This window comes from Hemitrygon akajei, chromosome 30, assembly GCF_048418815.1.
Source record: "Hemitrygon akajei chromosome 30, sHemAka1.3, whole genome shotgun sequence".
NCBI classification, from domain to species: Eukaryota; Metazoa; Chordata; class Chondrichthyes; order Myliobatiformes; family Dasyatidae; genus Hemitrygon; species Hemitrygon akajei.
In genome coordinates, this window is record NC_133153.1 from 22,262,198 (window position 1) to 22,279,561 (window position 17,364).

Sequence of the window (17,364 nt, forward strand, 5' to 3'; positions counted from 1 at the left end):
TGCATTTCACTGGAGTATGGTTCTAAAAATATGTTTGTTTGTCCTCTGCTTAAAATTTCACGAATTTGTAATACTTTTTTTTGCCTATTTTTGCCAAAATGAGCTATATCCAAGGGATTTTTGCTTATGTATATTGGCAAAGGACAACATTTTTGGTCACTAGAGAAATTTCTGTATGATTATTATTTGTGCAACTGTCCTGACTCAAAAAACAAACTTAAATACCCAATTTACTCTGGAGTAAAATTTATTGCCCATAATTGTATTTTCCTCCCAACCCAGCCAATTTAAGGAGGTTAACAGAGTTATGGGAAAATAGCTCTGTCACAGAATTTTTGCTATGAAGGTGAAAAGTGTGCGATGTTTAGAGTGGCCTGACCTTATTTTTTTAACTTCTGTTTTTCTACTTATTTCTTTTCAGCAATAACTATTGTTACTTGATTTTAATAATGATGTCCAAACAAGGTTACATTGAAGAGTTGAGTACAGAATAGATCAGCTATGATAATTTTAAATGGCAGTTCTGGTGGCCTATTCCTACTCCTCTTGTGTTTATGTGTGGTTCAGGTGACTAGAGAAATATTTAGTGAAGTGTATAGTGTTGTGACTGATGGATTGTGGTTCTGGCTGAGAAGTTGTTTGTCAATGTAAGCAGAGGTTGGGAAAGGACTTAAGTGTTCCAGTGGTGTACTGTGTTACATTGTTCAGCTGGACAACAAGATGATTGTGGCCATAGTTGGTCCTTCCATGTAGGGTCATTCCAGATGTCCCTGGTACAAAACTGAATCAACTAACTGAATTAAATTGAAATTATGTAAATCTCACTGGTCACCGTTAAGTAGGTTTTCTTTTAATAGCTGGTTTGGCATTTAACTTTCTTTAATAGAGGTCTGATTGGGATATCATCTCATATTGTGGCCACAGGGTGCTTTTGGCTCTTCTGTTATCTGTGATTGCAGCCAAAACCCCCAAATAACAACAGACTGCTCCTGTTTGGAAAGGCCTTGAAAGTAATTAGTTAAAGCATGTGGCTGCTTGCATAGGTTAAATGAAGTCACTTGCATATCATGGAACATGTTCTATACAGAGTCGTATAACATGGAGTGGGCCTTTTTGACCACCAGATCCATGATGATCATCAAGTACCCATCTACACTAATCCCAATGTACAGCATTTGTCCATAGTGCCACTTTAGATACTTCTTTACTGTGAGTGTTCTTGCCTCCACCAAGCCTCAAGCAATATTCCAATCGCCCTCTTGGTGAAAAAAATCATCCTTGTATCCCATCTAAAACTGTACACTTTACCTCAAAATGATGTTGCCTGGTTTTTGAAATCTCTACCATGGGGGAAAGCTTCTTACCATCTGCTTTATCTATGCCCTTCATAATTTTTATACCTTTATCTGATCTCTGCTCTGCCTCCTTTACATCAAACCAAGGGGCAATCAAATAAATAATTGAAAATTCACCCTAACCAGTCACTTGTTTATGAATGAAACAATCCATTTTAGGCAAAATCTGAATGAATCTCTACTACACCCTTTTCCAATTCCTTTTATTATGTTGTGACCAGAATCTCACACAGTTCTCCATCTGTAGCTGAAACGATGTTTTAATAAAGCTGTACTATAACCTCCCTGTTCTTATTTTCAATGCCTGGGCTAATGCATGTAAGTATCTTGAATGCCACCTTAACCACTCTATTGATCATTAAGCCACATGATTCATAAAATTAGTTATGGACAATTTAACCACTGTGATCATAGATCTGTTCAGGGAAGATACTGTTAGAATAATTTACTCAATTTGAAAACATTATCAAGCATGCAGACAAAAAAAGTTATTTATTTTTGACTTTCGAGATGTTTTTCATAAATAAAGGATTTAAATCCTTAGATAAAGTGGCAGCATGATTAATTAAAATCAGAAATAAAAATGCTGAAAATGCTGATTATTTGAAATTACTGAGTCCAGACAAGGAACAGTAAAGTATCTCATTTTCCAACTCAGACCATTACAGCCTTTTCTCCACATTCCCATGCTAATTTCAGATAATTATTGTGTATTTATACTTCTAGTAGTTTGACCTTGTTATTGCTGCCTTTCACGATTACTTTTCTTGGCAGTTGTATAACAGTTCTACCTGGGCAGCATAGAAAGGTTTCGTGCTTGGCAGATGTTTAAATACTGTTTAAAATTATGTGGCTTGTATAAGGTTATAATTAGAAGTGATGATTTGTTTTTAATATTGAAAAACATCTGTGATATTTATTGAAAAAGAATTCTGTGATATTTATCTTGATTCTTTTTGAACAACTTCAGTAGACTCTCCCTTTGCTTTCTCTGTTGGTTTTTGCATTGATATCTGCAGTAGGGTGCTATATTTTAAAACAAGTAATCCTTGAACCAGCTTTGAAAGTTAGGTGTTTTTAAGAGGCGTATAATTTTAAATCAACTTTTTAAATGTCATGTTAAGTTGTGTTCTACTAATCTTATTTGTTTATCCACTGTTCCTGTCACTAAATGTTAAATTTATTCCTGTTAGATGAAGATGGTTCATACCTTGTTAGGATCCAAGCTCACCTCAATGTAGGCCTTGTGCAGTGTTCCAAAGGCAATAACTATCTTGCAGTCTGGTCAGTTTTTCCCAATCCAAATGCGAAAAGGGTACCTAGATACCTTCCTTTTGAGATCTTACTGATTGATGTGAAAAGAAGACACAAGATAAGATAAAACTTTATTTATCCTGAAGGAAATTATGGAAAATTCAACCTCAATCTTTTCTGCCTTGTATATTGCACCAGTGACCCATCTTAAATATTAAACAAATAGAATAGCTATTCATGTTAAAAATAAATTATCTGTTGGGAGGCTAGTATTTCCTACACATCATGGTTTGAATGCAATGCAGCATAAAAACACTGATCCCTTCCTGTCTTTAATTCCATCATCGATAAATTTTCTTGCAGCTTTAGATGGGTGAGAAACAAATGGGTGCCAGTTGATTTTGCAAAATGCACTCTCCTGGTATTATCATCCTAAAATGTTTTCTTTATATTTGTATACTGTACGTCTTCAGCAGTTTGCAATTTTTTTAAGTACTTTTGACTGGATGAATTGTTCTCTAAAAGTTAACACATTTGTGAATTTTGTAGTATTGTTTTATACACACAGATCTCTATTCTAAATTTTATTGTCATTGGCATGCCATGCCAAATTTAATGATAAAAATAATACAGAGGTATAATTTTAAATAACTATAACAAACTCGGTTTAGTTCCTTTGCAAATGTTGTATTATAATTGGTATCAGGAATCAGAATCAGCTCTGTCCTATCGGACATCAGATTTCTGACCAGTCCATGAATTGGTGAATAAGACCTTATTATTCCTTTTCTCCACTATGCATTTATCTTGTAATTTATACCATTTAATGACTTTGTACTGCACTACTGTCGCGGAACAACTAACTTCATGGTCATATAAGACAGTGATAATAAACCTGATTCTGATATCACTCATAATTGCATAACAATTAAAAGCGCTTTAAAGATTTCATAAGGGTAGAATATAAACTAGTGTCTTAAGGAGTACTGAGGAACAGAGAGCCCTTAGGGCATGAGTGCAAGATTCCCTGAAGGTGGCAGTACAGTTGGATAAGGTGGTGAAGAAGGCAAATTGAGTACTGGCCTTTGTTAGTCTGGGCAAAGAATAAAGAGGAGGAAGGTTATATACTGTAATTCAATTTTTTTTACTATATATAAAAAGTAGTGAGGTAGTATTTGTGGGTACAATGTCTATTCAGAACGCTGATGGCATAGGGGAAGAAGATGTTCCAGAATTGTTGAGCGTGTGCCTTCAGGCTCCTGCAGCTCCTCCCAGATGGTATTAATGACAAGAGGACATGTCCTGGATGATGGATGCTGCCTTTTTGAGATATCACTTATTGAAGATGTCCTGGATGCTATGGAGGCTAGTGCCCATGATGGAGGTGACTGAGTTTACAGCTTTCTGCAGCTTCTTTCGATCCTGTGGAATAGCCCCCCTCCCCATACCAGATGATGGAATATTTCAATTATGACAAAAAAATAAAAGGACTATATGGGTTTTCCTGACAGTAAAGAAGGCTTGGGTGCAACTAATAAAGATAATCAACATTTATGAGGTGCATCAACAGGATAAATTGTAAGAAGGATTTTCCTGTAGGATAGGTATTTAAAACTAGAGGGCATAGGTAAGGGTGTAAGGGATTTAGGTAAGAGGAATAAGGGGTTTAGGTAAGAAGAAGACCTTTTCTCATCTAGAAAACAATTGGAATTTGGAAAGCATTGCTAGAGTGGGTACTCTACATTTAAGAAGTCTCTAGACAAGCATTTGAAACACCTAGGTATAGAAGGCTATGGACCAAGTGATGATAAGTGGGATTGATAAGGATAGGTACTTGATGGTCAACCTGGGCATGCTGTGGCAAATGGTTTTTCTCTGTGCTGTATTGCTCTGCCTCGAGATTAAAAAAAAGGTCAAAACTTTTTGAAAGTTTGCCTAGCCAGGGTGTGTGACTAACCTCTGACACATTAGAAATATGGCTCAAGTGTTGTATACTTTGCAAGGCCTAATTAATAAAGATAAGGGTGACTTCTGTAAAGGATTTCTCACTGAGAGATCTGCAGCAGATATATTGACACTTTGTGGATAGGTGTGCCCCAAGTGCAGGTGGTTCACTGTTGCCATTAAATTCTGGGCTTTGATCCTCAGTGCTAAATGTCATATCCAACATATTCTCCGCAGCTTCTGCAATCTCCAATGGTATACCACCACCAGGCATATCTTCCCCTCACCTTTCCTCTCCACTTTCCACAGGCATCACTCTCTCTGATACTCTTTTGTCCACTTGCCCCACCCATCTCTCTCTGAGATGGCAGAAGTTGTAGAGAACATGTTGGCTATGGCATTTAATGCTGAGGATTTAAGCCTGCAACAGTCTCAAATGTTATATCACCTCCCTCACCATCATTTAGGATGCTAAACAGTCTGTCACGTTAGGCAGCGCTTCATGTAGTTCTATCATTTATTGTCTCCAGTTCTCCCAGTGCACCTCCTTTATAATAATGACACTTGGCCAGATTGGGGATCGCTTCATCTAGCACCTTCGCTTTGTCCACTGTTACAGCCAGGATCTTCTGTTGGTCCGCCATCTTAATTTCATTTCCCTTTCCCAAAAAGACATGCTTGTTCATGGCTTCCTTACTGTCAAGTTGAGGCTAGATACAGATTAGAACAACACCCCATTTTGGTAGTCTCCAGCCAGATGGTGTCAACATTAATTTCTCTAACTTCTGGTAACCTCTCCCCTCTGCTTTGCATTTACCCCACCACTTGATTCCCCTTATTCTTACGGCCACCTCCTTCCATCTATTCCATGGTCACCTGCCTTGTCAGATTCCATCCATTTGCCTCTTCCACTTATCTCCTCCCAACTCCTCACAAAATTCCACCCCTCTCCACACCCTTTTATTCTGGTCTTTGCCCTTTGCCTTCTGTTCTTTCCCGTCCTGATGAAGTTTCTCAGCCTGAAACACTGACAGTTCATTTTCCTCAATAGATGCTGCCTGGCCTGCTGAATATCCTCCAGTGATTTTTGTGTGTTGATTGGGATTAAATATTTTATAAGAAACACATACTTACAACTTCTATGTATGAATTTTATCTGCACAGAAACAAAATAACATTCTATGATTTTTTTTTTCCTTCTTGACAGGAACATTTCAACCTTCCAGTGTCCACTGGAATCAGCTGTATGATTGACGGCACGATCCCAGCCAGCTCAGGACTTTCCAGCTCCAGTGCACTGGTTTGTTGTGCAGGTCTCATCACTGTGATAGCAAATGGAAAGGTTCTGTCAAAGGTACAATCTGTCTATGCATTTTATATAACTAATATCATACTGCATATATTGTTTATGAGAAAGTTGACAGATCAGAAAGCAGTATTGTAGATTTGCTGCTGTTGACTGAGAGTTTAGTTGGAGATTTAGAAATTAGGGCCCTGCTTGCAAGTAGCAAGCCTTGCCTGTGGAAATATTTTGACATCCAGCAAAGTCTGTACACTCTCCTTTCACACCATCATTACCACCACTGTGCTGTTAAACACTTATTTTGAGTGTTTCTGACGTTTAAGTTTTTTAATAATTGAGCTAATTTAAATAAATGTAATTGTTTGAATATTATTTAGTGCTGTTAAGCTTCCTAAATGTTAGGTTTCCAGTATTTCAATACATTTTTTCTGGCTATTGTAAATTTGTAGCAAGAAGTTCATATGTCTAATAGCAGAATCAGACAATCAAAGAAAATAGACTCCAAACCACAAATGATTCCAGTTCCAGTGTCATTCAGGTGTTATCATTTTTGGTTTGGCTCTATAGCAAAAACAAAATCTGTTATGCAACAGCTTATGTGATATTGTGCTGCTGTGCCGATTTCTATTAAATATGCCCTTAAAATAATAGAAATTCTGTGTATATGTATGTGCATGTATGTGTATGTATGTATGTGTGTATATATGTATGTGTGTGTATATACACACACACATAAATAAAAGATACATGTCATTACCACCATTATCTCCCCAAATTAACTCCAGATGTTACCTCCTGTTGCCATATCTATTAGTTCTCCATTTTCTTGCTCATTGTGCACTCAGGGATGTTGTGCAATTTCTTTTTCAGTTTTGCATAATGCTGGAACCTTGCAGGCCTTCTGTTTCGTCGTGGACCATTTGTAATTACCAAATGGAGAGCTTGCTTTGCTGCCGATATAGCCTTAATGAAGATTAATTTTAAAAATATAAAAGGAATGACCACATGTAGAATTGCTGTAAAAATGAAAAATAAATCATGAATTTTCTTTAAAAAGTTAACCACTTTTTACATGTACCCCAAACCTCAATGAAAAAAGGAAGAAAATTAAAACACTCCAAAAGCAAGAGTGAAAAGAATATTGCTGTTATACAACCAAACAGATTCTTCTGCTTATTTGATAAAATGAAACAAAATTTGTGCTTTACATTGGTAATGGAAAATCTGAGTGTTTTCCATTCCTAATTCAAATTTCATCAGATTCCATTACCTCAAAGATCTTGTGAGAGACAAAGGAGAAAAAGTAAAAGAGAGAATCATCAGTACTGTCCTGTTTCTAAATATATCAATTCAAGTTTCCAGTATTTACAGTACTTACTTTCAGTAAAGTTATATTATTTGACAGTATTGGTCTGAAAAAGTAGCATTCTTTAAAAAATTGTAATAACAGTGAACGTCAAGATTTTCTGTAAGAAAACAAAACAAAATGATCATGATAAGCAGATACTTCAAGTTAAGACATTCATCATTTATTCATAAAGCAATGTTTTGAGTATTTTAATACAGAAAATAATCAGTAGAAAAGTTAATCCTAAAACCAGTATATACTATAGATCTAAGATATCTATAGATTGTCAGCTAGCTGCAGCTGCAGGTGAATATTGTCCTGTGATTAATGAGTTCATTAATACAAAGGCGTCTCAGAAATGTGTACTTACATGGTTCTTAATGCTTTGAAAGATAAAAGGCAGCAGTGTAGGACAAGATAGGGGAATGCTTTGGTGGCTAACGATGAAAGGTAGAAGAAACAGTTTGTAGTTTGTAATCCCTGGGTTATTAAAACATTTTATGTAAGAGGCCCCTTAGATTAAAAAAAAACATTGGCAGCCAGGGTTTTGTTCTGATTAAAATTAGTCAAATGTTTACGGCATATTGTGAATTTCTTTTAAACATGGTTGGATTAATGAATAGATCATACATGATCCTTTTCAATCTATTCATATTGTAAATAATCTGGAATATTGTAAATTCTCTTTTTAATCATTCTGGGCAAATCTATATGTGGAATTCTATTATACAGAAAATTAGTCATTGCGCTGAACTTGTTTATTTCATAACACACATGAGAAATGAAGCATGTTGAAACCAGACCTGTGGCAAATTTGCATCAAAACTCTGAGTAATGTATTGTAAAGACATGAGAGCAAAAGTTGTTGGAATAGATAACATCATTGCTTAATTCTGGTGGCTATGATGACAACCAGATAATGTCCCAGCTCCTGATGAAAATAAGTACCATTACCAGACAACATATGTGAAATAACAGGAAATTGGAACTTAGCATGCAAAGTCGAAGCAGTTGGTAACTTTAATTAGTCTTGCATATAATAAGAACTACCGTAACTGTTTTTTTGCTTCACCCACAAGTAGTTTCCCTGATTTATATTTATAAGGCACGCTATTCTGTTCCAAGTATGGCCAATAGCAGAGCTGATACTAAATTTTGTTAGCCTTGAGTTTTCTTCAAAACTAGTAAATAATTTGCAAAGCAATTTTGATTTGAAATATCACAACAGTTGTATAGCTCAGGGTATAATAGAATGATTATTAGTACCAAAATGATGTAATTGAAATGTTTCTTACTAAAATTTCATACTTCTGAAAGGATTATTTACTCATGTTGAAGGGAGTGGACAGCAGAATAAGGAAATCTTAGAAATTCCATTGAATCTCTGTTAATTGCTTTCTGCTGAAATGCGTGACAATGATTTCTTGACATTTGGCAACAAATTCCAAAATAGCTTTCACCATAGATGTTTTCTTCCCTTATCTGTTTCTCTTTTGTTTTGACTCAGTTATGAATGGCCAACACCTTGTTTTGATTCTTCATTATACATTCTTCATGTAGAGGAGACGACATTCCTGCATCTATTCTAACAAGCCCTACTGTACAGATCTAGTCTTCCTACTCCTACCAGCCCCACTCCCTCACCAAAGGTGTACCTATACCATACCTTGCAATCAAAATCACCGAAGTTCTATGTAGTGTGCTACCTTAATTTATGCTTTACTTGTGTACTCAAATCCCCTTGCTCAGTATGCTATATTTTCGTTAGGACTTTGAGTGGATTTGATATGTCCATAAGAAACCATAAGACATAGGAGCAGAATTAGTCCATTCAGCCCATCGAATCTGCTCCACCATTCCATCATGGTTGATCCCAGATCCTACTCAATCACATACACCTGCCATCTCGCCGTATCCTTTGATGCCCTGACCAATTGGGAAACTATCAACTTCCGCCATAAATATACGCAGACTTGGCCTCCACCACATTCTGTGGCAGAGCATTTCACAGATTCACCATTTTTTGGCTAAAAACTTCCTTCTTACCTCTGTTCTAAAGGGTCGCCCCTCAATTTTGAGGCTCTGCCCTCTAATTCCGGATACCCCACCATAGAAAATATCCCTGCATTCTTCTAAATTCCAGTGAGTACGAGTCGAAAGTTGCCAAACATTCCACATATGTTAGCCCCTTCATTCCCGGAATAATCCTCGTGAACCTGCTCTGGAATCTCTCCGATGACAACACATTCTTTCTTAGATATGGGGCCCTAAACTGCTGGCAATACTCCAAGTACAGCCTGACTAGTGTCTTATAAAAGCATTATTTCTTTGCTTTTATATTCTATTCCCCATGAAATAAATGCCAACATTGCATTTGTCTTCTTTACCACAGACTCAACCGGTAAAAAATTACCTTCTGTGAGTCTTGCATGAGGACTCCTAAGTCCTTCTGCACCTCTGATATTTGAACCTTCTTATAAAAATGTATTATAATAAAAATGCATTATTATACATTTCCCAACACTGTATTCCATCTGCCACTTTTTTGCCCATTCTTCCAATTTGTCCAAGTCCTGTTGCAATCACATTGCTTCCTCAGCACTACCTACCCGTCCACATATCTTCATATCATTCACAACCTTTGCTACAAAGCCATCAACTCCATTATCAACAAACAAAGTGAAATGCGGAGGTCCCAATACTGACTCCTGAGGAACAGGCACCAGCAGCCAATCAGAAAAGGCCCTTTTATTCCCAGTTACTGCCTCCTGCCTGTTAGCCATACCTCTATCCATGTAATGCCATAGGATTTTATCTTGTTAAGCAGCCTCATTTGTGGTACCTTATCAAATACCTTCTGAAAATCCAAGTAAATGACATCCACTGCCTCTACTTTGTCCACCCTGCTTGCTACTTCTTTGAAGAACTCTAACAGATTTGTGGGCAAGATTTCCCTTCTCAGAAACCATGCTGACTTTGACTTACTTTATCATTAATCTCCAATTACTTTGAAACCTCACCCTTAATAATAGACTCCAACAATTTCCCATTGAGGTTATGCTAACTGGCCTATAATTTCCTTTCTTTTGCCTTCCTCCCCTCTTAAAGTGTGCAGTGACACTTGCAATCTTCCAGTCCTCCAGGACCATGCCAGAATCAAGTGATTCTTGAAAGATTATGACCAAGACATCCATTATCTCTACAGCAACCGCTCTCAGGGAGTAGTTCATCTGGGATTTGGGATATAGTCCATCTGACTTATCCACCTCAAGACCTTTGGGTTTGCCTAGCACATTTTCCTTTGTAATAGCAAAGCCACTCACTCCTGCTCCCTGATGCTCAAGAACTTCAAGCACACTGCTAGTGTCTTTCACAGTGAAGACAGATACAAAGTACCCATTAAGTTCAACTGTCATTTCTTTGTCCCCCATTAATACCTCACCAGAATCATTTTCTAGTAGTCCAATTTCAACACCCTTTTACTCTTTGTATAACTGAAAAATCTTTTGGTATCCTGCTGTATATTATTGGCTAGTTTGCCCTCATATTTCATCTTTTCCCTCCTTTAGGCTTTTAGGCTTTTTTAGTTGCCTTTTGTTGGATTTTAAAAGCTTCCCAATCATCCAGCTTCCCACTCACAGTTGCTACCTTATATGCCCTTTCTTTGGCTTTTATGCAGTCTTTAACTATCTTTGTCAGCCATAGTTGCCTACCCCTGCCATTTGAGAACTTCTTCCTCCATGGGACATATCTATCCTGCGCCTATTCTCAGAAACTTCAGCCACCTTTGCTCTGCCATCATCTCCGCCAGTATCCGCTTCCAATCCTCCTGGGCAAGCTTCTCTCTCATGTCTCTGTAATTCCCTTTATTCCAATGCAATACTGGTACATGTGAGTAATGCTTCTCCCTCTCAAACTGCAGTATTAATTCAATCATATTATGATTACTGCCTTCTAAGGGTTCCTTTACGTTAAGCTCCCTAATAAGATCTGGGTTATTGCACAACACCCAAACTAAGATGGCCTTTCCCCGAGTAGGCTCAAGCACAAGCTGCTCTTAAAAAGCCATCTCGTAGGCATTCAACAAATTTCCTCTCTTGCGATCCAACACCAACTTGATTTTCCCAATCCCCTTGCATATTGAAGTTCCCCATTACAACTGTGTCATTACCCTTATTACACGCCTTTTCTGGCTCCCTTTGCCACACTCTTAACCCCACACCTTGGTTACTATTTGGAAGCCTATATATGATTCCCATATTGTTTTTTTTACCCTTGCAATAGATTGAACATTTTCTGACCCTATGTCACCTCTTTCTAAAGATGTAATTCGCTCTCTTACCAACAGAGCCACACCACCAATGCCTGCTTGCCTGTTCTCTTGATATAAAGTATATCATTTGTTGTTAAGTTCCCAATGGTGGCCCCCGTTCAGCCACGATCAGTGATGCCTGCAATGTCATACCGACCAATCTCTAATTGTGCCATGAGTTCATCCACCTTATTCCGAGTGCTACACAGATTTAAATACAGCACCTTCAGTCCTGTATTCTTTGCCTTTTTGAATTTAGCCTCTGTTGTACAATTTAACTCTTTGTTCTGCCTGCATTTATACCCAATCATTGGCCTGTTCTTTCTGACATTCATGCTACACCCATTACCTACTTGTAAACCTGCTGGTTCATCCTCAGGTCTATTATCCTGGTTCCTACCCCTCTGCCATATTAGTTTAAACCATTCCCAACAGCTCTAGTAAATCTGCCCGCAAGAATATTGGTCCCCCTCGGATTCAAATACAACCCATCCCTTTTGTACAGGTCACACCTGCCCCAGAAGAGGTCCCAATTATCCAAAAACCTAAATCCCTGCCCTCTACTCCAACTCTTCAGTAACGTGTTTATCTGCAACCTTATTCTATGTCATGTGGCACAGGCAGCAATCCCGAGATTACTACCCTTGAGGTCCTGCTTCTCAGCGTCCTTCCTAACGCCTTATATTCTTTTTTCAGGACCTCCTCCCTTTTTCTTCCTGTGGCCTTGGTACCAATATTTACCACAACTTTTGGCTGCTCACCCTTCCTCTTCAGGATATTGTGGACAGGTCCAGAAGCATCACGGACCCTGGCACCTGGGAAGCAAACTATCATCCTGGCATCCATAGAATCACCTATCTGTCCTGACTATAGAGTCCCCTATTACTATTGCCATCCTGTTCAGTTCCCTACCATTCTTAGCACAGGGCCAGACTTGGTGCCAGAGGCATAGCCTATGTTGCTGTAAGTCATTTCCCCCCCCCCCCCCACCCCCCCCAAACAGTACTCAAAATTGAGTACTTATTGTTGAGAGGGACGGCCACAGGGATGCTCCCCACTATCTGACATTCCCCCTTCCCTCTCCCACCGGTCACCCATTCATCTGTCTCCTGTAGCCTCAGGGTGACTACCTCCCTATAGCTCCTGTCTATCATCACTTCACTTTCCCTAAAAAGCCAAAGGTCATTGAGCTGCAGCTTCATTAACCTAACATGGTCACTAAGGAGCTGCATCATGATGCAGCTGGTGCAGATGTGGCCACTGGGGAGGTTGGGAATTCTCCTTGAAATCCCGTATCTGAGACCCAGAACAGAACACTGGCTATGTTGACATAACCCCTATTCTCTCAAGATTTAAGTAAGAAATAAGGATTGAACTTACCTACTTGCTTTGCCTCCATCTGTTTTTGCGGAATCCCTGTTGTGCTAAAGCCTTCCTACTCTGCTTCAGACTACTCCGATGACAACCACTCCCATGATAACCACTTCGCTAGGTAGTGCCTCTCTTTTACAGAGGGTGGTTTTCCCTCAAATCTTTGTCAGACCCGCACAAGAATGCTCCTGTTGCATCTGCGCAGTACTCCAATCAACAACTCTCGTTGAAAAACTTACTGCTTTTTCAAGCTCTTAGTTGGACCTGCATGGGAACACTCCTGTTGCGTCCACACGGTACTCCAATGAATAACACTCAATGTCACCAAGGACACTTGCAAATTTCTGCAAATGTACCCTGGAAAGCATTCTGACTAGCTGCATCTCTGTCTGGTATGGGGAAGGGACACTGCACAGAATCAAAATAAGCTGCAGAAAATTGTGCACTCAGTCAGCTCCATCAGGGGCAACAGCCTCCGCAGCATCCAGGAAATCTTCAAGGAACGATGCCTCAAAAGGAAGGCATCCATCATTGAGGACCCCCATCACTCAGGACATGCCCTATTTTCATTGCTACCATCAGGGAGGAGGTACAAGAGCCTAAAGGCACACACTCAACAATTTAGAAACCGCTTCTTCCCCTCTGTCATCAGATTTCTGAATGTGCATTGAACCCATGAATACTACCTCGCTTTTTTTGCACTACTTATTTGATTTAGCTATGTATGTGTATATATGTGAGTGTGTATGTGTCTGTGTACATACATATGTGTGTGTATTCACCCCCTTTGTTAATATTTAGTAAATGTACCTTTGGCAGCAATTACAGACTTGATTCTATGTGGATAGGTCTCTATTAGCTTTGCGGATCTGGACACTGCAATTTTTCTCCATTCTTCATTACAAAAATGCTCAAGCTCTGTCAGATTGCATGAGGATCATCAGTGAACAGCCCTTTTAAAATCCAGCCGCAAATTCTCAGTTGTGTTGAGGTCTGGACTCTGACTTGGCCACTTCAGGACATTAACTTTGTTGTTTTTAAGCCATTTTTGTGTAGCTTTGGCTTTATGTTTGGGGTCATTGTCTTGCTGGAAAACAAATCTTCTCCCAAGTTGCAATTCTCTTGCAGACTACCTTAGGTTTTCTTCCAAGATTTCCCTGTTTTTTTCTTCTGCATTTATTTTACCCTTTACCTTCACAAGCTATCCAGGGCCTGCTGCAGTGAAGCATCCCCACAGCATGACACAGCCACCACCATGCTTCACGGACGGGATGGTGTGTTTTTGATGATGTGCGGTGTTTGGGTTATGCCAAACAAAGCGTTTAGTTTGATGGCCAAAAAGCTCAATTTTGTTGTCATCAAACCGTAGAACCTTCCAGCTGACTTCAGAGTCTCCCATATGCCTTCTGGCACTCTCTAGCCAAGATTTCATCTGAGTTTTTTTCAACAGTGGCTTTCTCTTTGCCATTCTCCCATAAAGTTGAGATTGGTGAAGTACCCAGGCAACCGTTGTTCTCTCCCGCACATTCTCTCCCACCTCAGACACTAAAGCTTGTAACTCCTCCAGAGCTCTTGGTAGCCTCCCTCACTAGTCCCTTTCTTGCATGGTCACTCAGTTTTTGAAGCTGGTTTACTGTAGACAAATTTACAGTTGTGCCATATTCTTTCCATTTCTTGATGATTGACTTAACTGTACTCCAAGGGATATTCAGTGACTTGGAAATTTTCTTGTATCCATCTTCTAACCTGTGCTTTTCAGAAACCTTTTTGCGGAGTTGCTTGGAGTGTTCTTTTGTCTTCATGGTGTAGTTTTTGCCAGGATACTGACTCAACAGCAGTTGGACCTTCCAGATATAGGTGCTTTGTTACTACAATTAATTGAAGCACCTTGACTGTACACGGTCATTTCCATTTAATGAATATGTGATTTCTGAAACCATTTGGCTGCACCAGTGATGATTTGGTGTTTCATATTATAGGGCTTGAATACTTGTGCAAACAATTATTTTGTGTTTTATATTGGTAGTTAATTCAGATCACTATGTAGAGATCTGTTTTCACTTTGACTCAAAAGAGTCTTTTTCAATTGATCAGTGTCAAAAAAGCCAAATTAAATCCACTCTGATTCAATGTTGTAAGACAATAAAAAATGAAAATTTCCGGGAGGGGGTGAATACTTTTTATAGGCACTGTGTATATATGTACATATATATGTGTGTGTGTGTTTGCATGTAAAATATGTATGTTTCAAAGTTTTCATTCTTATGTACTGCTGCCACGTAACATACAAATTTCACAACATATGCCAGTGATATTAAACGTGATTCTGATTTTGCTATTTGTCATCCTAATTGCTTGCTGTACCTGCAGATGAATTTAGAGGCTCAAGGACAAGGACACACAGATGCTTCAGAACATCAACATCTTTTTGTCTCTCATTGTCTAAAAGATGCACTGCTTTTCTATATTTTTCCTATCAAAATGTATACCCTTACATTTTTCTACTTTCTCCATCATTTCTCTGCAGAAGACTCCCTTCATCGTTAACACTGCCAACTAATGTTGTATTATCAACAAAAATGGAGAGATTTCATTTGGATCTCCCTTTAAATTATCGATATAGATTGCAAACAGCAAGGACTTCAGAAGTAGATACTCACTATCCACTTTCTATCACCAATCTTCAGGTAATGCCACTAGATTCCAATCCCTTGTGCTCTATTTTATAACTCTACTTTATTCTACGCTACTCTACTCTACTCTATTTTATGCTCTATTATATAACCTACAATTTGAGAAGGAGAAGGGAAAATCGGATGTGTCAGTATTACAGTTGAACAAAGGGAACTATGGAGCTATGAGGGAGGAGCTGGCTAAAGTTCAGTGGAACAGTATCCTAGCAGGGAAGACAGTGGAACAAAAATGGCAGGTATTTCTGGGAATAATGCAGAAAGTACAGGATCGGTTCATTCCAAAGAGGAAGAAAGATCCTAAGGGGAGTAAGGGGCGGCCGTGGCTGACGAGGGAAGTAAAGAGCAGTATAAAAATAAAAGAGAAGAAGTATAACATAGCAAAGATGAGCGGGAAACTGGAGGACTGGGAAGCTTTTAAAGAGCAACAGAAGGTAACAAAAAAGGCAATACGCCAAGAAAAAATTAGGTACCAAGGTAAACTAGCCAAGAATATAAAGGAGGATAGTAAAAGCTTCTTTAGGTATGTGAATAGCAAAAAAATAGTTAAGACCAAAATTGGGCCATTGAAGACAGAAACAGGTGAATTTATTATGGGGAACAAGGAAATGGCAGATGAGTTGAACAGGTACTTTGGATCTGTCTTCACTAGGGAAGACACAAACAATCTCCCAGATGTAATAGTGGCCAAAGGAACTAGGGTAAAGGATGAACTGAAGGTAATTTATATTAGGCAAGAAACGGTGTTGGATAGACTGTTGAGTCTGAAGGATGATAAGTCCCCGGGACCTGATGGTCTGCATCCCAGGGTACTTAAAGAGGTGGCTCTAGAAATCATGGATGCATTGGTAATCATTTTCCAATGTTCTATAGATTCAGGAACAGTTCCTGCTGATTGGAGGGTGGCTAATGTTGTCCTACTTTTCAAGAAAGGAGGGAGAGAGAAAACAGGGAATTATAGACCGGTTAGCCTGACATCAGTGGTGGGAAAGATGCTGGAGTCAATTATAAAAGAGGAAATTACGAAACATTTGGATAGCAATAGAAGGATCAGTCCGAGTCAGCATGGATTTATGAAGGGAAAATCATGCTTGACTAATCTTCTGGAGTTTTTTGAGGATGTAACTATGAAAATGGACAAGGGAGAGCCAGTGGATGTAGTGTACCTGGACTTCCAGAAAGCTTTTGATAAAGTCCCACATAGGAGATTAGTGGGTAAAGTTAGGGCACATGGTATTGGGGGCAGAGTACTGACATGGATTGAAAATTGGCTGGCTGACAGGAAACAAAGAGTGGGGATTAACGGGTCCCTTTCGGAATGGCGGGCTGTGACCAGTGGGGTACTGCAAGGTTCGGTGCTGGGACCGCAGCTGTTTAAAATATACATTAATGATTTAGATGAAGGGATTAAAAGTAACATTAGCAAATTTGCTGATGACACAAAGCCGTGTGGCAGTGTGAAATGTCAGGAGGATGTTATGAGAATGCAGGGTGACTTGGACAGGTTGGGTGAGTGGGCAAATGTATGGCAGATGCAGTTTAATGTGGATAAATGTGAGGTTATCCTCTTTGGTGGCAAGAACAGGAAGGCAGATTACTATCTAAATGGAGTCAAGTTAGGAAAAGGGGAAGTACAACGAGATCTAGGTGTTCTCGTACATCAGTCAATGAAAGCAAGCATGCAGGTACAGCAGGCAGTGAAGAAAGCTAATGGCATGCTGGCTTTTATAACAAGAGGAATTGAGTATAGGAGTAAAGAGATCCTTCTGCAGCTGTACAGGGCCCTG

At 39.0% G+C, this 17,364-nt stretch overlaps 1 protein-coding gene across 1 annotated transcript in view; it reads left to right on the forward strand.

The window, feature by feature from the left end:
• The window catches only part of galk2 (galactokinase 2), a 130,546-nt gene that overhangs the window by 55,205 nt on the left and 57,977 nt on the right, over nucleotides 1-17,364 (forward strand). Inside the window, exon 5 of the mRNA XM_073033093.1 lies at nucleotides 5,761-5,907. Coding sequence (XP_072889194.1) covers nucleotides 5,761-5,907 — 147 coding nt within the window. The remainder of the gene's footprint in view (nucleotides 1-5,760; nucleotides 5,908-17,364) is intronic.